Here is a 20,676-nt window from a genome sequence, read left to right on the forward strand (position 1 = left end):
TAGACAATATAGTTACTTGAGTTGGAATTGGCCAGGACACTGGAGCAAACCTCTCTTATGCAAAACAGTCATTGGTGCTTCAGTGAACACAAGTGGCAAGGACCCATTTTAAAGCATGCTTCTATTCTGAAAAAGAACTGAAGAAATGGCATTGTGGGATTTTTTATTTCTCTCTCACTGACTGTTATCAAATTTTCCAGCCCAGTAAACTGAGTGTGGGACCTGAAAGTCTAGCTTCACATAAATCCTTACATAAAGCCAACTGCAATAAAAAAAATGAATCCTTTAATTGGCTTCAGCTCCAGCTCATGTATTACCAACAAAAGAGATGCTGCAAGCCAAGTTATGCTCCCAGTTACATTTCTGCAATCCCAATGGAATCATAGTTTAACCACCAACATCTTTATTACTGGTGATGGCACATGAGGAAAGAATCCAACTGGATTTTCAGATCCGAGGATAAGTTTTGCAGATGTGACAGTTAGAAAAGCCACCTCTTAATTTATAAACTGACAAAAACTACATATGGAGCTATTAAGGGACAGCATACATGGGATCCCCCCATAAGGCCTTTTTACAGTACATTTTCAGATAACATCTTTGAGGGTCTTCTGAGAGTATGCACCTATGCACTATCCTTGGACACTGGAAAAAAACAACTTCATTTCATGGAGCACCTGGATTTCTCTCTGTAAGCCAGGTACTGGCTAGACTGAATACTGCTGAGCTTAGAATGTGATCTTGACAGATATCCCCAAAGTCTATTACTGTCTTTCTGGAAAGCTTACATGCTTTCTAGTTAGCTAAAGACAACTAGGCTCCCTTGAAGACTTAGTGTTCAGAATAAACAAAGTTCTGCTCTTATTTGGCTATTATTACCAAATGCAATGATCATAATGTAATGAAGTAAATGAGATTTTATTGACTTTGACCTATAGCTTGTACAACATAAGTCTCATAGGAGTAGACTATGTTATCAGCAGAACTTTCAATGTTGTGACATATATTATAGTATGTAAGTTCAGTGATGTCTTAGAACATCATGTCTTCTAGTCCATCTTCCATAAACTTCTTATAAAGTGCCATAAACTTTGCCACAAATGCTTCAAGATGATAAATGGCTTTGCTGCCCAGTTGTAGTCGGTGCTCATAGAAGGCTGCCATCTGTGCAACCTCTCCTTTTAGTTGCCCATCACAATTATTTAGAAGTTCTGACAAAAGGCCCTAGAAGAGAAACATATGGCAGTTTTTAAAAAGGATGAACTATTTCAAAAGCAGGGTAGCATGGCAGATACTATTGTTAGGCATGGCATATACGACATTCACTAGTATTACACGTGGTATATGTATAGGTATTGGGAAATTATGTTAACTGAATATATTATGTTCTTCCCACAATTCTGTTCACCCAAGTCAAGTACCCTACAAAACCTTGCAAAGCTGAATTCAGTCAGCTTTGGGATTAGAAAATAGGAAACCAATCAAAGACAAGATACGTTAGTGCTCTGCCCTAGGTACAAGTTCAGGGGGTGCCTTCATGCCTATTAGTACCTAAAATGCTGTATCCAAAACAAAAAGAAAAGGTGTATGCGATGGTACCAGAAAACAAGTTGAAATTGATGGGTGGAATCTTAGATGATGTTAGAGACTTTTAGCTTGTGAATAACCCCATTATATATAGACGTAGTACAGCGGTGTATTTTGCGAACATGCCTTCCTTGTAAGCTGAATTGAACATGCTGCAAAAACAGAAGTCCCGGAAGGACTGGTGGTGTATTAACTTTCTTTCCTGTATCATACTGTTTTGTTTGTAAACAATAAATTGTCTGAGCTTGGTTATTTGATCTTGAACATTTTTAATACTGAACCATAACTGTAACCAAAATCAACTGGCTATGCTATTAATCAACACCATCAGTTTCCTAGAAATAGCTGAGCAAGTAACATCATGATTTTGAACTCACTCAGTGATCCAGCAGAGCAGAAGTTTTCAAGAGCTATCTCATCATCTGTCCAATAGAACTAACTTTGAATTGCATAAACACCTGTGGAACATTGTCTTTCCAGAAACTTCTCTCTCAGAATAAATTCCTCATCCTATAAAATCAGGTGACAACGATGCAACTGAACAATTTCTACCTCACTAACAATAACAATAGATTAACAAACTGCGCACCCCCTACTGATGTCATTGGAAACTGCAAGTAAGTGTATAGCCTTGAGGATTCTTCATTTGACAAGGGAAGTGAATCTGAATAGCATTCATCAGGAATGGATGTAAAGCTCATCCCAACAGAATGACTACTTAAAAAAAAAAAAAAACCCATGAGAGAGACAACGGCAATAGGTTACCTCAAAAACTACAAAGGTCTTGATATTAAAATTTTATATTTGAGGAAGATAGGGCTAAAGCCATTGCAGAAGCAGCTCTAATGCAATAAAAAGTGTAAGAGACAAGGTCAGTGAGCACCAACACATCTACAGGTGGACTCCGTACTAAGAGTTAGTTAAGGGCTTAAGGACACTGTCAAATATTGGTGTCTTCAAAACACGTTAATAACAGGTATTTGAATTTATCTTTAACACAGAGAGCACTTGCACAGCAAGACAACTCAAGCTCTCAGTGGCATCTACCCACAGTAGGGCAAAAAGAACAAGGAAAAGCATAACTGAACAGAATACGTCAGGAACACAAGTCAGTTGACATGTCAAGGATTTTACCATAATTTAATCAGAGCTGTGTTTTGTCACTAGAAATAGAGGTTAATGCTGCTGTTACATTTTCCAGATATCTTTAATCTCAACTCTGCCTTCATTTCCTCCAGTATCCTTTCATGCTGTCTACAATCCACAACTCCTGCTTGGTTGCTCCATTTGTTTCCATCTCCCATAGCAACTTCTATGCTTGAACGACTGTCCCTTCCTTAAAATGTCACACTTCCTTCATGAGGCCTTTCAATACCATTGACACTTACAAAAAAGCACTCACTCTTGAAGTTGATTCCCAACCTGTGTATTACATCTGTTTAGATTTAATGTCTGCCTCTGTTTTAGACAGCGAGCTCTTTGGAAGCAGGGACCATGTCTTCCAATATGTTTTCTCAGCTCTGAGCATACCGTTGGTACTCAAAGAATGATCTTGTTTTAATAAGATGTTACCTCCCTCTTTCCCAATAAAAAATGTCCCTTGCCTCCCATTTCAGTCTTTTACCTTTGCTATTTCAGACAACCATCCATGTACCATATAGGCTGGGACCCTATCCTCCAGGGCAAGTCCAGGTGTTTCAATGCTGACCCTGTAGATGTTCCTCAGTCTTTGTTGTGAGCTGGTGGCTGCCACCTCTAAAATGCTGTGGCAAGACCACCATGAATTATGGAGCTTCCTCAATAACACCCCATAATCAATAGCATATCAGCTGCCAGCAATTCAAAAAACACAGGGATGCCTTCGAGCATGCAACTACCAGGTAAAGTAAAAGAGTCCTGTATTTTTTGTTGTGTTCAGCTGAGCAAAATGCAGATTGCCTTGTAAACTAAGTAAACACACTCAGCATTCTGAATTAGTCCAGCTTTAAACCCACTCACCCAGTCCCCAAAACTTGGATAATTCAATCTAACAAAGGCAATCAAGCTGTCACTAGCTTGGGCACACAGACATTATGCAACTAAAAACATTTGTTAAATAAAAGGATTTGAACTAGATAGAGTACCAAAGAATTCTGACTCACAGACAATCTGATCTGCGTCTTGTAAAAGGTGGACCTAATTGTTACTGATAAATTATTTAGATTACAGTTGAACCATGCCTTGTGCTAGATATTTTCCAAAACAAAGCATAAAATCTTGGCCCCCTGATCTTGCAAACACTTATGAACATGCTTAACTTTAAGCACTTGAGCAGTCCCTTTGATGATCCTGAAAACTTTTAAAAATATAATTTTAATCCTTTTGCCCCAAGTTTGGATTCTCCTAGCTCTGGTTGAGGTGAACAGAGTAAGTGCCGAGGAGTTAAATTACCTTCATTATTATCTCAGGAGGAATGCAGTGGGTTAAGAGTTCATAAAGCCGTCCACGAACTTCAAGTAACCTGTTGGAATGAAATCACGAGTATTACAGTAATGTCCACCAAGCCTATTTTATATTTCTAAAAAACATTTGTTCTATTATTAAACAATGTTATTGAAACCCCAGACACGGACTGCCAAGCATAATTAAGTTCCCTTAGCCTGAAACCTTCCTCTAATATTAAGCAACCTGCAGTACTCCCATGATGTAAAGTCAGTCTCAACATGCACGTTACATAACTCAGAAGTGAGGAGGGTGTTGATAAACAAGTTTTGGACAGTAGTTATGACATGCTCAGGCTGAATCTGGAAGATACAAGGCTCCAGAACGAGCTGTTCTTGCTCCCCCAACCCCCCCTTAAAAAAAAAAAACAAAAAAATCCTCTTAATGTGACTTTTGTCCAAGTTCAATGAGAAGTTGCCACAAAATGATTAGAAATCAGGATTCATTTTTATGTTGCTGGTTTATACCTTTCAGTCATCTTGCCCACATTACTGAAGAATCACCAGTGATTAATTCCCACCAAATTCACCTCTGGCAATAACTGCCTCAATAACAAAGTGATAGCCACTTTGTCCTATCTTATCCGAAGTCTGATACCCAGAAGTGTTAGCACTTACTGTGGGTGATTGCTGTTCCCCCCCATCATACAGCAATGATACAGATCACAGAGGGGGAAAAAGCTACAAAAGGGGGAAGAGGAATGTGAACAGGTAGAGGAAATGACAGAAGCAGCTTGTCCTTTTCAAAGAAAATGTATTAGGGACAATTTGATCTTACAACAGTTACAGTGCCTTGGCATCTGTTATTTTTACCTTTATGTCACTTGTGTGTGTTCTCAGCCTTGTGAATTTTTTTTTGTTTTTTTTTTTTAAATATAGTTGTGACTCCATTCCAATTACTGTGGATATCTAACTTATGAGTCAGACTCTTAGGCGACAACACAAGAGCTTTCTTCCTTAAAAATTACACCATAAAAAAGAAAAAAAAGAAAGGATTCTTCTCCGAAGATTTTAGGGAGGGCTTGGAGGAAGTTTTCCATTGGTCTCTATGTTCCAACAACTTACAGATGTGAATTTAAAAAAAAAAATACACAGATAAAACGGAATACATTAATTTAGGCAAGTTAAATGAGGTGCAGGGAGAAGGCTAGACACTCGAGTTTAAATGGAATCATAGGGAGCATGCCTCCCATTAGGGCTTCAAAATAGTGCAATTGTATTTCTGCCAGCACTATATATTTAAAAAATGGGCAGTTGTTTCCTGTGACCATAAATGCACCAGAGCAACAGAAAACTAGTGCCAACGCTACTGCTCTTCACAGTTAAAGAGGAAATTTTCTTAGTACTATGGAAAAAACAACCACCTCCATCATTTTCAGCTGGAAATAGAAGTGCTGTGAATAAGCCAGTTTGTCACCTGATACAATGTTACAAAGAGCTGTTCAGCCACTAAAAATCACATCTACCATGCTGCCTCACTAGACAGATAGATACACACACACACACACTGAAATGATTCTAGATCAAGCAAAGCCAAAAACAAGTATCTACAATTCCATTATTCAACTCATTTCTTCTGTAATCCCCAGTGAGCCAATACTATTGAAAAAAAAACCAAACTTTAATTGCATGTATCCAACTCAAAGGGAGCCACAAAGGATCCAGTTACCACTTTTTGTTATTGTGCTTGCTGGTGGATTCATTAATATGTCTGCAGTTGATGATTTTCACCATGTAGGCTAGGTTACTACGCAAGCCAGAGCACCGAGATGATGTTTGAAAATCATAATTTGGTACAAATTACAGAAATTGAGCCGGTGATGATGCAGCCCAAATTAGAGACATTCTGAAGAAGATTAACATACAAAAATTTGTGGATACATTGCATTTGGTGATAGATTTAATTGCCAAGGTAACTGAAGTGTCAAATTTTTCAAGGAGAAGATCTGGTTTGATACTTTGCAAAGAAGTAGAAAATTATATGCTGGAACTCTCAGCAACAAAAGACAATCTTTGTTGCTTATGTCTGAAGAAAAACTTGCCTTAGAGATGACAGATTTGAAGAGGTAAATGTTTTTGGATCTTTACAGACAATACACAGAAAAATCACATCTGTATGCTAGAAACTGCTATTTAATAGATCAGTGCCAGATTCCCCAGGCTATATGGCTTCCACCATTCATATGGTTTCAATGCTTTGACTCCACACAATGGCTTGATGAAAGAAAAATAATTGGCTCATTATTGCAATATACCAGTTTAAATCTTATAGATGACTCAATGCTTGTATAAAGTTATGGGGGGAAAAGGAGAGTACCCTGTGTCAGTGACGGCATCTAAAATTTCACATCAGTATCAAATACACAATAGTACAGGTATATGATCAAAACATCTTTTAGCTACCAGGCCTTCCAGCCTTTCAGACTATATTGCAGTTAATGGAAATACTGTCATTGTCCTACAACACTGCAGTGGTAGAATATGGGTTTTACCCACCAACTTATTTAAAACAAGCCAAAGGAAGTAAAGCACACTCCAGAACTTGAGGCGTGTGTTAATGGCTCAAGTAAAGATGCTTTCTGGCTCCATCATGATACTATCTATTGACTTGAAGGGAGACTAGGAAACAAAACATTCATAGACAAAGCAACATCAGGCAGCACTAGATGTTTTCAGACTGCCACTGGTAGTGGCATTTTAATGCATACTAAGTAGAGGACAAACTGAATGGAGCATAAGACCAAGTGAGGGTCAGAACAATTTGAAACACTGGCCCAATAATCCAAAAGAGAATAAGGAAAATACAGAGAAATTATGTTAGATAAATCACAGTAGCAACAATGTTTTATTTCACTTTAACTAAAAAATGAGACCACATCCAGAAACTAGGACAACTTTATTGTCTAACTCAATTTTGAAATCTTATATGCCTGTGGGCAAATTATCAGAATACTTTTCCCCTACAAAGCTACAAAGCTCAGTCATGATTTAAATACCACGAGGTAAGTAACTTTTAGCTTGTTTACCACTTTATCATTTAGAGCAAAACAGACCAGAACTGGCTTCCAAATTCAGACTAATGCTACGAAACTCCAGGGTACCTGGTCTGTGTTTATAATGGATATATACATTCAGCACAATCACAGCATAACAGTATGTCCTGCTTACTTATTCTGTGACAGAGGCTAACTTGGCTAGATTAGATTTCAGAAACTAGTAATTTCCTGTAGGCTTTAAACCCATTTACTTTGGATGCAAAGCACAGGCAATCCAGTACAAAGCTATTAAAATGCCACAAAACATTTAATATAAAACAACTCTGATAACCTAATAGTTTACAGTTAGAAGCAAATAGTTCCACGTACCTCTGGGGAGTCTGCTGACTGACAATAGCACTTGCAGTCTCTCTCAGATATACCTCCCAGTCTGTCTCAGGGATGTCCTGATCTGAAGTGAAAGGATACCTGCACAACAAGTAATCTCTCATATTTTAGCAACAAGCTTAGAGCAAATGTGTATTTTTCTACAAAGAGTAACCTACATTAGTTTCTCCAGTGACTTACTGCTGGACTCTGCAAGCCTCACACATAAGAAGTGCCTTCCGAAGATTCCTGCCAGACTTTTCTGCTAGCCTACGAGCCAGATCGTGAGGAAGAGTCAGCCCCTCCTTCTTGCACACACTGGACAACACATGACAGATCTAGATGGAAAAGATGTACCATGATGATACAGAAGCTTCCTGACTTACGCAAGCACTCCGTTCCAGAATGCCTTGCATAAGTTGAATTTTGCGTAAGTTGGGAAAGTATCTCCAACAAATACGTGCAAAAAAAAAAAAAAATCCCTTACGGAACTTACGGAATTTTTTCCGTAAGTCCAGATTTCTGTAAGTCAGGTTTGCGTAACCCAGGGAGCATCTGTAGAACTAACATAGGCATTGTAGTTGTAGCCGTCAGTCCCTGGATATTAGAGAGACAAGGTGGATAAGGTCCAAGAAAAGATACTAGCTCATCCATCTTGTCTCTCTTTAGTGAAACAGTTCATAGCCCAAAGACTGTTTTCAGGCTTAAGCATCTCTAGAACAGCCACTGCTTTTTTGCAGAGGTCAGCCAGGTATAAGGGAGCAGCTCTAGTTTGCCCACTCAATGGATATTGTGCATACTGATCAAAGGCAAGTCCTGGACTACAGACAGAGACAGGTCATTTTCTGTAATATACTTTACATATACACAGTAAAAATTGGCTGATGAAGTTTCTACTGGAGGCTCATTTTTGCTTCCAAACCTACATCTTCAATACTGGGAGCAGGAACTCGCACTGCCAGACATCTGCTTTGAATAGGTGCAATGATTTTTGAAATGGAATTGCAACACAGGATCAGTCTGCAGGTGGCCATATACTTTTCCATGGTTCTTCGCAACGCATGCTGAGCGTCTTTAGTAAGTTTATCAACTTCTGTCAGCAGCACCACTGCCAGAGGGAAAAAAAAAGCTTAAATTATCTTTATTAGAAGAGTTTCACAGTAAATTGAAAAGTAATTTTTTGTTTAAGTTTTAGGAAGATAATGAAGCAAGGCGCACAGCAAGCAAGATGCAATGTGGTCCCATGGACAATGTGCTGGGAGAAGAACTGGGTTCTTTTTTCAGCTGTCACTGAAATGAGGAGATACCTTGATCAAGCCACTTCACCTTCTACATCTGTTTAACTCCTACTCTTCATCAGTCTTGCCTATTTACATTTTGCTCTCTTCAAGGCAAGGACTGTAGGTGCTACTGTGATGCAAATAATCAAATTAGGTTTGAAGGCCAAGGCAGTCACTGTACTGCTTATACTATGGCTAATACAGTAACTAGCAGTGTTTTCTCAAGAATTTTAAGAAAGGGTTGCAGCTGAATTTTCTGAGAACCTATGGTGTAAGGCAGAGGTCCCCAACGCGGCGCATGTGGGGACATCTAAATTCAGCCGCATCCTGGCCGGCGGTGGAGCATCCGCCGAAATGCCGCTGAATTTCTGCGGCGTTTTGGCAGTGACGCCTCTCCATGACATCACTTGTTGGCAGCAAGTGACATCATCGAGAGGTGTCACCGCCGAAACGCTGCAGAAATTTGGCGACGCCTCTCGATGACGTCACTTGCCGCCGACAAGCGACATCATCGAGAGGCATCGCCGCCGAAATGCAGCAGAAATTCGACGGCATTTCGGCGGGTGCTCCACTGCCACCACGGTCCTTTGTCTGGCGCCTGCCAGATGAAAAGGTTGGGGACCACCGGTGTAAGGAAGTATTAAAGCGAATAGTTTATCAGTACACTTCTTTGATTACAAACTCCTATTTTAATGTAATGAGTGGAGGAAGTAGAAAACCCCTTGTGCTGAACGCTGGAGGCCATTTATGCACATTGCTCTGCATGTTTATCCAAAGATGTTTCAAAGCAGTTAGTGGGCATATTTTACTGGATTGCAGCAGATTGCTAAAGTTTGGTAAAAGCTCAAATTTAATGTTTCCCTGAGAACTGTTAAGAAAATGGTATGGCATATCAAAGCTAGAACCACTAGTATATTATTTCTACTCTACTGTTTTCTCTCATCTTTCTTGGGTTTGTTTGATTTTTCTTTTTGCATTTATCTCTGGTTTTGGGGTTTCTTGGTTTCAGTAAATTATATTTGGAAACAGTGAAGAGGAAAACTGGTATCTTTTAGATTAGCAGTCACTTTCCCTCTGTAGTTCTTCCATGTATGAAGTGCTTCTGCACTGAACACTTCATACAGAGTTGGACAGCATAAAGAAACTGAAAGTGACAAATATATATGAAGGACACTCAGTCCTGCTTCATTTCCCTCTGCTATCAATGCCACATGAAATAGGCTGCTACTGATGGGCTGTCTATCAACCATCATACATACATCCATAATGACCACCAGTCTCTGACAAAGAAGCATGAAAAGTGACCAAGTTTTGGGAAGGCTGATATGAGGCTCACCGTAACAATAAGCAAATCAAGAGCTGCATCTATGCGACGTCAACATCTTTTGCTACAATCACAGAAATACTCTTCACTGTCAAATACAAACTAATGCCATAAAGAGAGAAATGTCTGAGGCAACTGGTGAAGATACAAGGCGGAAGAGACATGTTTACTTCTTAAGTACATCTTCAGACCCGGTCAAAACAGTCACAGAGGTTTTTCTCCTCCAAAGTTTTGGCCCACGTTTAACCTGTTTTACTAACCTTTAAAATCTCTTTGAGTACTTGTCTCAAGCTGTTGGGATTGTGCTACTGTCTTCAACAGCTCCTGAATTACCACACGGTCACTGTTTCCTGCATCACTGTACAAAGAGTTCAGATAACAATTGATTTTGTTGTAACACTTATTTCTTTTAAAAGTGCCCAGGCCATATCTACAGTACATTCTTCTACGTAGCAACTGAAGCAGTTATTTTTTTAAAAGCCCAAAATGTAGCTTTTTAAATAAAGAACACAAGATGGACTGAGTTTCGAATTCATTTAATCTTTAATATGTACATTAAGTGGCTATTGACAAGCTATTGTCCTAATGTTTTGAAACTCATACCCTGCATAGACTTGCATTTTATATGTATGTGAGGAGGGAGACCAGTTAAGAACTGCAGCAAATTATGTTTGTAATGTAACGGTATGAGAAATCAGCTTTTAACATCTCTTCTTACCAGCAATAGAAATACAGTATTTCTTGCTTCTCAACTTTCTAAAAGGCTTTTTTGTCTTTGGCAAAAATTCTAAATCAGCCAGTAGGACACATGGCTTTCACTGAATACAAACACTGATTCCAGCATTATGAAGTCCTCCATGTGCCCATGGAAAGGGCTAGAGTTATAAGTGGAAATCTTGTTCAAAGAACTTGCAGGTTTAGTGTCAGCTTGACAGTTTCTGAAGCATGCCTCCTCAGCCCCCAACATTGCCTGTTTTCTTTTTCTCTGAAATTGTTATAAGAAGGTAGCCCCTTCTCTTTTTACCCTGTGTGATGATTTGCCTCTTATAGCAGAATTTGTGGGCATGTTTATTTTCTAAATTATTTCAATGTAACCCACACTAAAAGTGTGGCTCTCTGTCCTCATCTAGCTGCTACACCACCCATAGGAGCTTACGATTCTGCTACTGGCTTCAAGCTACTGGATGCTTTTAGATCCAAAGGTCCCAAGTTCAGTCACCCCGGAGATGTACCCTTCAGGGGTGTCATTACAAGGAGAGGGGAAACTCACAAAGCATTAAGATGTAGGAGAAAAATGGATTTTCTCCTACATCTTAATGTAGGAAAAATGGATTCTCCAGCAATGGGAAGTTCACCAGTGTCACCACTGTCACGGACGGCTATTTCAGCTGTAGGACTGAAGCCAACTCTCCCCCACAACCAAAAAACTTAGTGTTCTTACAGAAGAAAACCGTGCATTCTCTGCAATGGCTTTTTAGACCCTTCTGACCGCATAACTGAGCGGTTGATCCAAATGCCATGCAACATTCAGTGGTAAGTCCAAAGAATGTATGGATTCCCAACCTGGGTGCCAAACAACAAGTGATAGAACTAATATCACGACTAAGTAAGATGAAGTACAGAGGCTTCCCAGGGCCATACACTTTCAGTGACTCACAGATGCAATACATTTAAAAAGCCTACCTCTGTGGCTACAACCAATAAAAAAGTGATTTTCATTTTAAAACTAGCTTTTTCTTTGGAACTGGGGACATCCAAATTTCACAATGGAAGTTTTTCATCACTTAATATGCAAGTTATGAATCAAATTTGACTCCATGTGACATCTTAATTTGCATGTTTTGGCATTTAAGTGTGATTTTAAGATGATAGAGTTGCTACTCCTTGAAATGATGTATGTGTGTCATCACAGATATATCAGTGGTTTGACAGCTGACAGAATGATCAGTTGTCCCAAGGTTCTTTAGGTCTTTCAAGAGTTTTCAGGACAAAAGGCACTTTCAATGAGAAAAATCTTATGTTCTAACAGGTTTAGTATCAATAGGCTTCATCAATATCTCATACAGAAAATTTAGTGCAGGAATAAAAAATTTAACTAATGACTCAGTTTTCGAAGGTTCTTAGTGATTAAGCTAGTTATTTTAATATAGGCACCTCTCTGCTATAAGAGAGAGTCTGGTTAATAATTTAGTGGGCGAAGGGGTAGGCTAAGCTTGACATTATTTTACTGTTTCAAACATTTCAGTGTGAAGATGTTAGGCAAAGCAGAGTTATAATTCAAGCATATGTTCTGTTTTCTCCTTCTCCATACAGGGGACTCCATTTAACAGCATCTGCCCATGGCAAGTTACGTAACCAGCAGGCAACATCCTGATTGTCACAGATGAAATCTGTATAACAGTTTGGAGGAAATAAAATCGCTTTAACAAACGTTTATAATAGATTTAACACCTGTATGTTTCCACCCCCTTTTCTTTAAGTTCTTTTCTCTCCGCTGACCTTTTACTGTGCTCCATATTACTTAAATGTACCATACTACTTCACTGAAATGGAGTGATAATTCAATCAGAATTCTATAGGTGGTACTGATACTGACATTCATGAACATTAGTAGAACACAGATTTATATGTTGTTTGTTCAGGTACATACAAATGGAAAGATACATATGTCCAATTCAAGACGTAATTATTCAAACTGTTAGGTTTTAACTCCTATCAATAAAGCACAAGGGTAAAGAACACTGATACTAACCAAAAAACACTAAAGTAGACACTGGTATTGTATACATTTAATAGGTTGTTAGTCTACATTTTAGCATATTTGCATTTGGAGTAGAATATTTAAATTCTGTATATCTACAAGTAGTTTCTAAAACATTAGGAGAAAGTCAACTTGTACTATCAGAAGTCCTGGGACCTGTGTTATACAGGAGTTTGGACTAGATGATCACAATAGTCCTTCTGACTATATAATCATAACTCTATGAATTGGCAAAATCGTCAGAGGAACACTAAAATTCTCCGTATTTTAGACCAGAAACACACCTTGCTTTTCTTTTTTTATTACAAAATACTTTGTACACCACGCATATTTTAAACATTAGTTTTTGCATTCTTATTAAAGGGGAACTAAACAAAAATCATTCAGGGCCATGTTTTCAAAATTGCCTTGACCTCTGAATTTGCAGATCCACTTCTTTGTAAGACCTAACACTCACATTTTGTGCACAATCTGCTGGTAAAACAGCAAACTACTAAATCAGTGATCCCCAACCTTTTCGTCTGGCAGGCACCAGACGAAGGACCGTAGCAGTGGTGGAGCATCTGCCGAAATGCCGCCGAATTTCTGCGGCTTTTTGGCGGTGATGCCTCTCGATGACGTCACTTGTCGGTGGCAAGTGGCGTCATCAAGAGGCGTCACCACCGAATTTCTGTGACTTTTCGGCGGCGACGCCTCTCGATGACACCACTTGCCGCCAACAAGTGATGTCATCGAGAGGCGTCGCTGCCAAATTTCTGCAGGCACCGCGTTGGGGACCCTTGTACTAAATGAACATAGGAAATCCAAATTTTTCCTCATCCAAAATCATGTATTTCAAAAACCCGGTCTGCACATTTAGGAAAACAAAAGGTTTTCTTCAAAGGAACTACTTGCGTGAGTAAGAAGTTGAATCCTTAGAAAACAAGGCTTTTTGGTCATTCAAGTATAATATCCTAATTAAATACTCTTTTTATTATGAACTTACCTTGGATTAACTTCCAGATGATAATTGCTTGCAATGGTGCTAATTTCAATTTTCTTTTTAGAGGGTGTCTGTTTAGAAAATAAAAAAGTTAGATTTCAAAGCATCTTATTTTAATATAAAAAAGTCAATTTTTGGATTTGAAGAATTATAATTGGCAGATCTGGTAGCTTAGCAGCAGCATTACGACAAAAGACCTGGATTTGGGGTCAGGTTCATACATCTTTCTCTCCATGTGATTGGAGGTCAGGAGGATTAGGATGTGGCCAAACCTCTAAAAAGATAATGATGGCTGTTTACTACAAGAGTTGATCTACTATCAGAATTAATAGAGATTCTGGACATGATAACGTGCTGTCTCTTTCAAACAGTCATTTTAGAGAAATAGTTTTTGGACATCAGGAAGGTTTCCTCTCCGTGAATTTTTGGAGGGAAGTAGGGGGACATGGGAGGAAGTTCCTTTCTCTCAGTATGTAATTACAAATCTGTTACTGGTATAATTTATATGAACATTTATGTTGCCTCTGAATTTGGATCCAAACTGGTATATTTCTGCCACTAACAGGATACATTGTACAGAACAGTGTTTAAGTGTATTTCTTCCTATTATGGTGAATTGGAGGAGATTCATTATCAAGTGACTTATTAAAAGATTTTTCTAGGCCTAATGATATGGATTTTTTCCTCTATAAACATCACAATCTGTTTCTCTTTTCTCACTGAGTCACAAAAAAGTAGTGCGGATGGTGCGCCTTTCCTCACACCAATACCCAGAACATTCCACTAGTTTGTTTCCACTGTCATATGCCTGTTCCCTGTACTAACACAGAAGGAAATGAGTAGTCAAGCAAGGATACTATGGATGCAATGGTTACTAAATTATTTCCTTTAAGTAACAGCAATGAATAAGAACAACTATCTTATAATAAGATGTCAGAATCAGCGATAATGCTCTACCTACCATACCAAATACGATATTCAGACCACTGCTGAAGGAATTAAAAAGAAATAACGGGAGAAATTCTATTTACAATACTATGAAATGTTAGTGTTCCTCTGATGATTTTGCTGATTCATAGATTCATTATTATGTAGTCAGGACTACTGTGATCATCTAGTATGACCTTCTGTATAACATAGGCCACAATCTCTGAATTAATTCCTGTTTGAATGCTTTTCTAAAAGACATGCTTTAGAGTTCACTCAATTTAAAATTTGCCAGTGGTGAAGAATCCACAACCACCACTGGTAAGTTGTTCCCATGATTAATTACCCTCATTGTTAAACATTTGTGCCTTATTTCTAGTCTGAACGTTTCTAGCTTCAATTTCCAGCCACTGGATCTTCTTATACCTTTGTCTGCTAGATTGACAAGATCTTTATTATCAAATATCGGTTTCCCAAGTAAGTACTTAGACTGATCCAGTCATCCCTTAAAACTCTGTCCTTCCCAGTAAGGACTTTTAATTGATAACACAGCATCTTAAACAACAGATTTCAAGTGGCTGCCTTGTTCCCCAGGCAGCTAATTACTGAAACAGATCTCTTCTCCTGTTGAAACTGTCACTATGGGAATGATTAGATAACAAATTATGACAAACATAAATGGGAGAAAGATAACATTAATGGTTTATAAGTAAGGGCCACAACATAGATTAACTCTCAATTGATAGATTTGAGTTAACTTGAAGCAAAAATTCAAGCGCTGGGCCCAATTCTGATCTCAAATACACAAGTACATTTACAGTAATGCCAATAAAAGCAACATGAAAGAAATCAACATCAGAATCTGGTCCTCAGTACTTAATGCTAAGAACATACCCTGCAGTGCAGCCTGGCCACAAAGTGCAAGTGTGAGGGAGACTGAAACTAAAATTCACTTGGTCAGAGGAAAATGTTCAAGTGACGAATTTTATAAGTGAGCTTGAACCTTCTACCGAGGTGAAGAAATCTGAACATTTTGGAATTAAATTGGACTTTCGTTTTACTATTGTGGACATCTCTATAGGAATACATACTCAGCATTCTAGTATATGAAAGAGAGGATGTATATATACACAATTATTTTCTTTAAAAAATGCACATGATAAATTTCTTACTGTTATGTTCTGATGTTCAATTCTCAGTTTCTCCACTCCTGCACCATACAGCTCCCTTAACAAACACATTATCCTGGTCTTTTTTCCAGCTCCAGATGGTCCATACACTAATAAATGAGGGAAGTCACCACACTGAACCTGCAAACAGTGCAATAAAACTAATTAATGTTTCCCCTATGCTAGGAAATTAAACTGCATCAGATGAGGACTTTCCTTACATTACTAAAGTAATTTTTCACATACAATTCTACAGTAATTCAATTTAAAAATATAGCCCAGAATTAGTGGCTCTTTGAATTTCTTTCTTCCAGGTATACTTCCATCACATACGCTGTGTGCCTCTGAAAATTAAAGATGGTGCTTTGTTTTGGATTTTTTTGAGAAAGTTTGAAGTATTTTCAGGTATTACATTTGCTTCTGAGACTTCTGCCAATTTTTGTGGTTACACAGTCACTTTCATCTTTTTAAAAAGATGTTTCCATCCTGCTTGTTGCTAAGTGAAAAGCTCTCACAAAATGAGAAACAGACTGACACAGGGAAACAGCAAAACTATCCACAAAATAAACTAAAAATAGAGAAAACTGTGTCTCTGCTCTTTTTCAGCTACAATAAACTATGAGTATTACCTGTAACAATATAAAGATATTCAAACAAAAGCATAATTTTTAATCTGAGTGTCTCTTTAAAATGACAAAATCAGTTTTTGTTTCTGAGAGCACCAGTAGCCGGTTTAAAATATATATTTCACTAAAACCTAGCTTCAAAGCTAGTTTTAGTTAGATAAACCAAGAAGTACAGAATTCAAAGAGTGAATCTAGGGGTTAGACAATCTGGATAAGACTCAGGATATCTGGGGACTTGAACAGTTTTGTACCCAGGGGTTTTATTCCCATCTTTGACCTTAATCCCTGTGACCTTGATCAAGTCATTTATGATCTGATGGTTTCAGAAGTGCTGGACGCCAACAGCTTCCATAGAAGTCAATGTATGATATGGGTGCTCTGCATTTCTGAAAATCATGCTAATAAATCTCTTTGTGACTCTTTCCTCTCCCATCTGCTTAATGGTAATAGTGATAGTGTGAGGCTTAATTCAATAACACAAGTAAAATGCTTGCAAACCTTTGCATGGAGTGCATTCTACAGAAGAGAAAAGTTTTTCCCCCCTACATGTCAGGGCTTATCTTCACTGCAAGTTAGTTTGAGTTATTACATATGAGTTGCTAGCCTAGGTCAATGTGGGTATGTCTATAGTACTACGGAGCCTATGTCAGCATAGGTATGTGAACACAGCCCTGTGCTGTAGATGCAGCCTACACCTACAGGAGTAGGTCAGTGTAGGAACATCTCCTCCACAAACAATGTTATGAATGTTGACAGAATCCCTCTTCCACCAACATAGCTACACTGGAGGTTTTGTTGGCATAACTATGTTGGCCGGGATATGGGTATTTTTTCCAGATCTCGGACCAGTGTAGCTATGCTGACATAACTTAAGCGTAGACCAAGCCTGAGAGTGATCACACAGTGAAACAACACTCAAACTAGCAGGGCAATTTGATCAGCAAAATGCTGACTGGATTAGTAGCTTCATTGGATAAACATCTGATGAGTTGTAACTCACTGCTCATCCCCACTGCATTACTAAAGCACAGGAACATCAAACACCCATCCCCATCCCATATCACCCACATCAGACAAGCCAGTTAGAACTCAAGCTAGAGATATTTGTGTGTAGAAAGGAAGCTGGGCAAAACTCCAGTAATACCTTGAGCTAACACTGCTGTGGGACAACACTGCAAGGTGCCATCCTGGGTCAAAGAACAGGTGTCATTTTAAGTCTGGCTATCAGCTGTTACATTTAATTGTTTATAAAGCACACTGAAGATGAAAAGAGTTCTATTTATTGTTTGTGGCAGGGATTGAATGGTCACAGTGAGGTCCAGGAAAATACTATTTGGACTGTAAGTAAATTATTTCCTCATTATCAGTTTTCATATTGGCAGGATATACATTTCCAATAGGGTGACTGTATTACAGTGCACAGTTTCTTCCTAGACTGTTATTTTTATTCAGTTATTGCACTTTTCATTTTGTATTGTAACAGAGATAAATATGCAGTATTGAAGGGCAGGTGGGTGTGATGTTACCATCCTGCTACCTGAGACAGATGTAACACAAACTGCAGCTCTACCCCCTGCTTTAATAAAACAAAGTCACATGCACAAAGAGAGTTTGCAAAACTTCATCTCCTTATTCTCCTCCCTAAGCAAAGCAAGCAGGAACTTAGCACCAATAACTAGAGGGCTGAGTCTGCTCTGTTGGCAGCCGTGCGCGACTGGCAACAGACCCAGACTCTAAGCCAGCACTTAGGGGACTGCAGCCCCTCACCAGTAAAGCTGTGGTGCTGGCCCAGCCCCAGGAGACCCCTGACAGTGCTACGGGGGTGGGGGAGGCATTTGTTTTGTTTAAAGAGCGCGCGCCCTGCTGCCCCGGGGGATGGGGGCGGGGGGGGCGAGGAGACAGCACAGGGCTAGGGGGAGATGCGGGTAGCAAGGAGGCAGTGGCACCAGATGGGCCGCTGTCCTGAGGCGGTACCAGAGAGAAGGGGGGGAGGGGTTGTTACCGGAATGGGCAGCGATCGGGGGGGGGGGGGTAGCAGGGGCTCCCCTCGCGGCCCGGGGTGGGGGGCAGAGGGCGGGGCTGGTCCCTCACCAGGTTGCGGAGCTGGGCCGCCTGCTCGCGGTGATAATCCACCCTGCCGAGGGCGCAGGGCCGGTACTTGTCCGCCCAGAGACTCATCGCTGCGGGCCCTGGCAGAGCGGGGTTCAAAAGCGCGCGCCGCTTCGGCCCTCAAACCCCGCCGAGAACAGCCCTTACTACGGAGGCCGCCTCGGGACAGACCTAACCGACATGCGGAGCCAGCGTAACGCGCGCACGCAGGCCGCGAGGGCGGGGGAGGAGAGCGAAGGCGCCAGGGGCTCGGAGGGGAGGGGGGGCTCGCTCCGTGCCCAGCGCCCGGCCTTTCCCTCAGGAGGACACACCCCCAGCAGCCGGAGATGTCACAGCTCGGTGACCTTCCCCCTCTCCCGGCCAGCGTCCTAATGCCGCGAGAGCGCAGCCGCGCAACGCCCTGAGCCACCGCCGCAGCCGGCCTGCCTGCAGCCTGGGCCTTGTCCAGCCCACTGCAACGCAGCATAACGCCCGGCGCCATTTCACGCTGCGTCTGACAGGCCAAGCCCTCACAGCGCCACTGTGTGACACTCCTCTTAGCATCATGTGCCGGGTACCGTGTCATCTCATCTCAATCCCGACCACTGTGCAACACTGTGTCTCCTAGCAGCTAGCGCACCTAATGCCCAACAGCACCGTGCCCTGCAGCAGTCCAGGCAACCCAGCACCTCACAGCATCACTATGCAGCATGACACTCAGTGCCACCCCAGTGCGGTGCCAGCTTACCACAATGCCCTACAAGCATCACAGCATAACGCCTTGTCAAGCATAGTGCCCCTCCGTACTTCAAAGTGGCCCAGCACCGCAACAAAAGCTCATGCAGCACAACACCCTGTTGCCCCACAATGTGACAAATTGCAGCACTTCAACACAACATCCCAGTTCTGTGATATCACAACACTACAGCATGGCATGCTGCACCACTGCACAACATGCCGCACCTCCAAAATGGTGCCTCCATATCACAACTGGAAAACACCTGCAAACCAGTGCCCTGACCCACTACCACAGCCTGATGTCCCACAGCAGCTCCACCTAGATCTAGCACTATGCAGGTATCAGGAAATGTTCTCGCTGTTTCATAAAGTGGTCAATGAATCTCTTACCATTATTCACAATTGGTTTCCATTTCTGGGTAAATTCAAGTCATTCCCATGTAACACTATTTTTAAAAACCACCCCATTGTCTCTGCAGTATATACTTCATTTGTTTTGTGCTGGAAATATTAAGAGCACAAAATCCATTTGAAGCACCTACTACTGAGAATATAGTACTTGTGCATCCACCATCTTTGGAATTATGTACTTGTTTGTGGTATGAACTGCTTCACAATTCCATATGTGACTGTTATTCTCATTAGTTGTATGCAGTGTAGTTGTAATCTCGTCCTGAAGCCTTTTCCCCTCTCCAGCTAGCTGTCACGGGAGAGCTCATTCAGACCCTGCTTACATTAATATCACGTTATTGTAAGATAATCTCATGATTTTTGAGGCTGACTAATGAATTTTGAACTCAGGGCTGGCAATGCTGGGTGTGTGTGTGTGACCCCATGCTGGTCTCCCCAGATGATAGAGAGAAGAAAGAAATAAGACTGTGAGAGTCACTAGATGTGTGGGCAGCGACAGCCTACTAGATCCGGTGGTGGTGGACAGCCGAAGAGTGAAACAGCATGGGAAAAAACTGGGGAAGGATAAAACAGAAAAGGAGCCTGCAGGGAGGCATGCTCACTTCTTCCTGCCAGTGACTAGACTAGTAAGAATGTATGCTATCTCTTGACCTCTGCAGATGGCCAGTAGGAAAGAAACTAATTTTCTGTGGAAAGGGAACATATGGTCCTTGGGTTCTTTGTTTCACTCCAGTCTCAGTGTTGCAGAATAATTATGAGTCAATGAGTCTCTTATAATCCCAATCTCACCCCTTGAATCTGTAAACCCAGTCTTGGTGTGTGGCCTCATCTGTGACAAAAGTAATAAAGAAATTTATATTATTAATTACTTTAGCAATTGTACATAGGGTGACGAGATGTCCCAATTTTATAGGGCCAGTCCCGATATACGGGGCTTTGTT

General features: G+C 40.5%; 1 protein-coding gene and 1 long non-coding RNA gene across 2 annotated transcripts in view; one reads left to right on the top strand and one right to left on the bottom strand.

Moving 5' to 3' along the window:
* The window catches only part of LOC127043351 (uncharacterized), a 39,006-nt gene extending 26,565 nt beyond the window's left edge, over positions 1–12,441 (top strand). The window contains exon 4 of the long non-coding RNA XR_007772214.1: positions 12,347–12,441. This is a non-coding gene — a long non-coding RNA (uncharacterized LOC127043351). The remainder of the gene's footprint in view (positions 1–12,346) is intronic.
* RFC3 (replication factor C subunit 3) lies at positions 903–18,867 on the bottom strand. The gene is made up of 9 exons (XM_050937300.1): positions 18,590–18,867; positions 15,876–16,013; positions 13,780–13,847; positions 10,294–10,391; positions 8,356–8,537; positions 7,631–7,767; positions 7,433–7,531; positions 4,018–4,087; positions 903–1,224 (listed from the first exon to the last, which is right to left on the bottom strand). Exons 1-9 carry the CDS (start codon positions 18,674–18,676, stop codon positions 1,033–1,035), a joined length of 1,071 nt encoding a protein of 356 aa, XP_050793257.1. The 5' UTR covers positions 18,677–18,867; the 3' UTR covers positions 903–1,032.
* Between the last annotated feature and the right edge of the window lie 1,809 nt (positions 18,868–20,676).

Source organism: Gopherus flavomarginatus, chromosome 1 (genome assembly GCF_025201925.1).
Source record: "Gopherus flavomarginatus isolate rGopFla2 chromosome 1, rGopFla2.mat.asm, whole genome shotgun sequence".
Lineage (NCBI taxonomy): Eukaryota > Metazoa > Chordata > Testudines > Testudinidae > Gopherus > Gopherus flavomarginatus.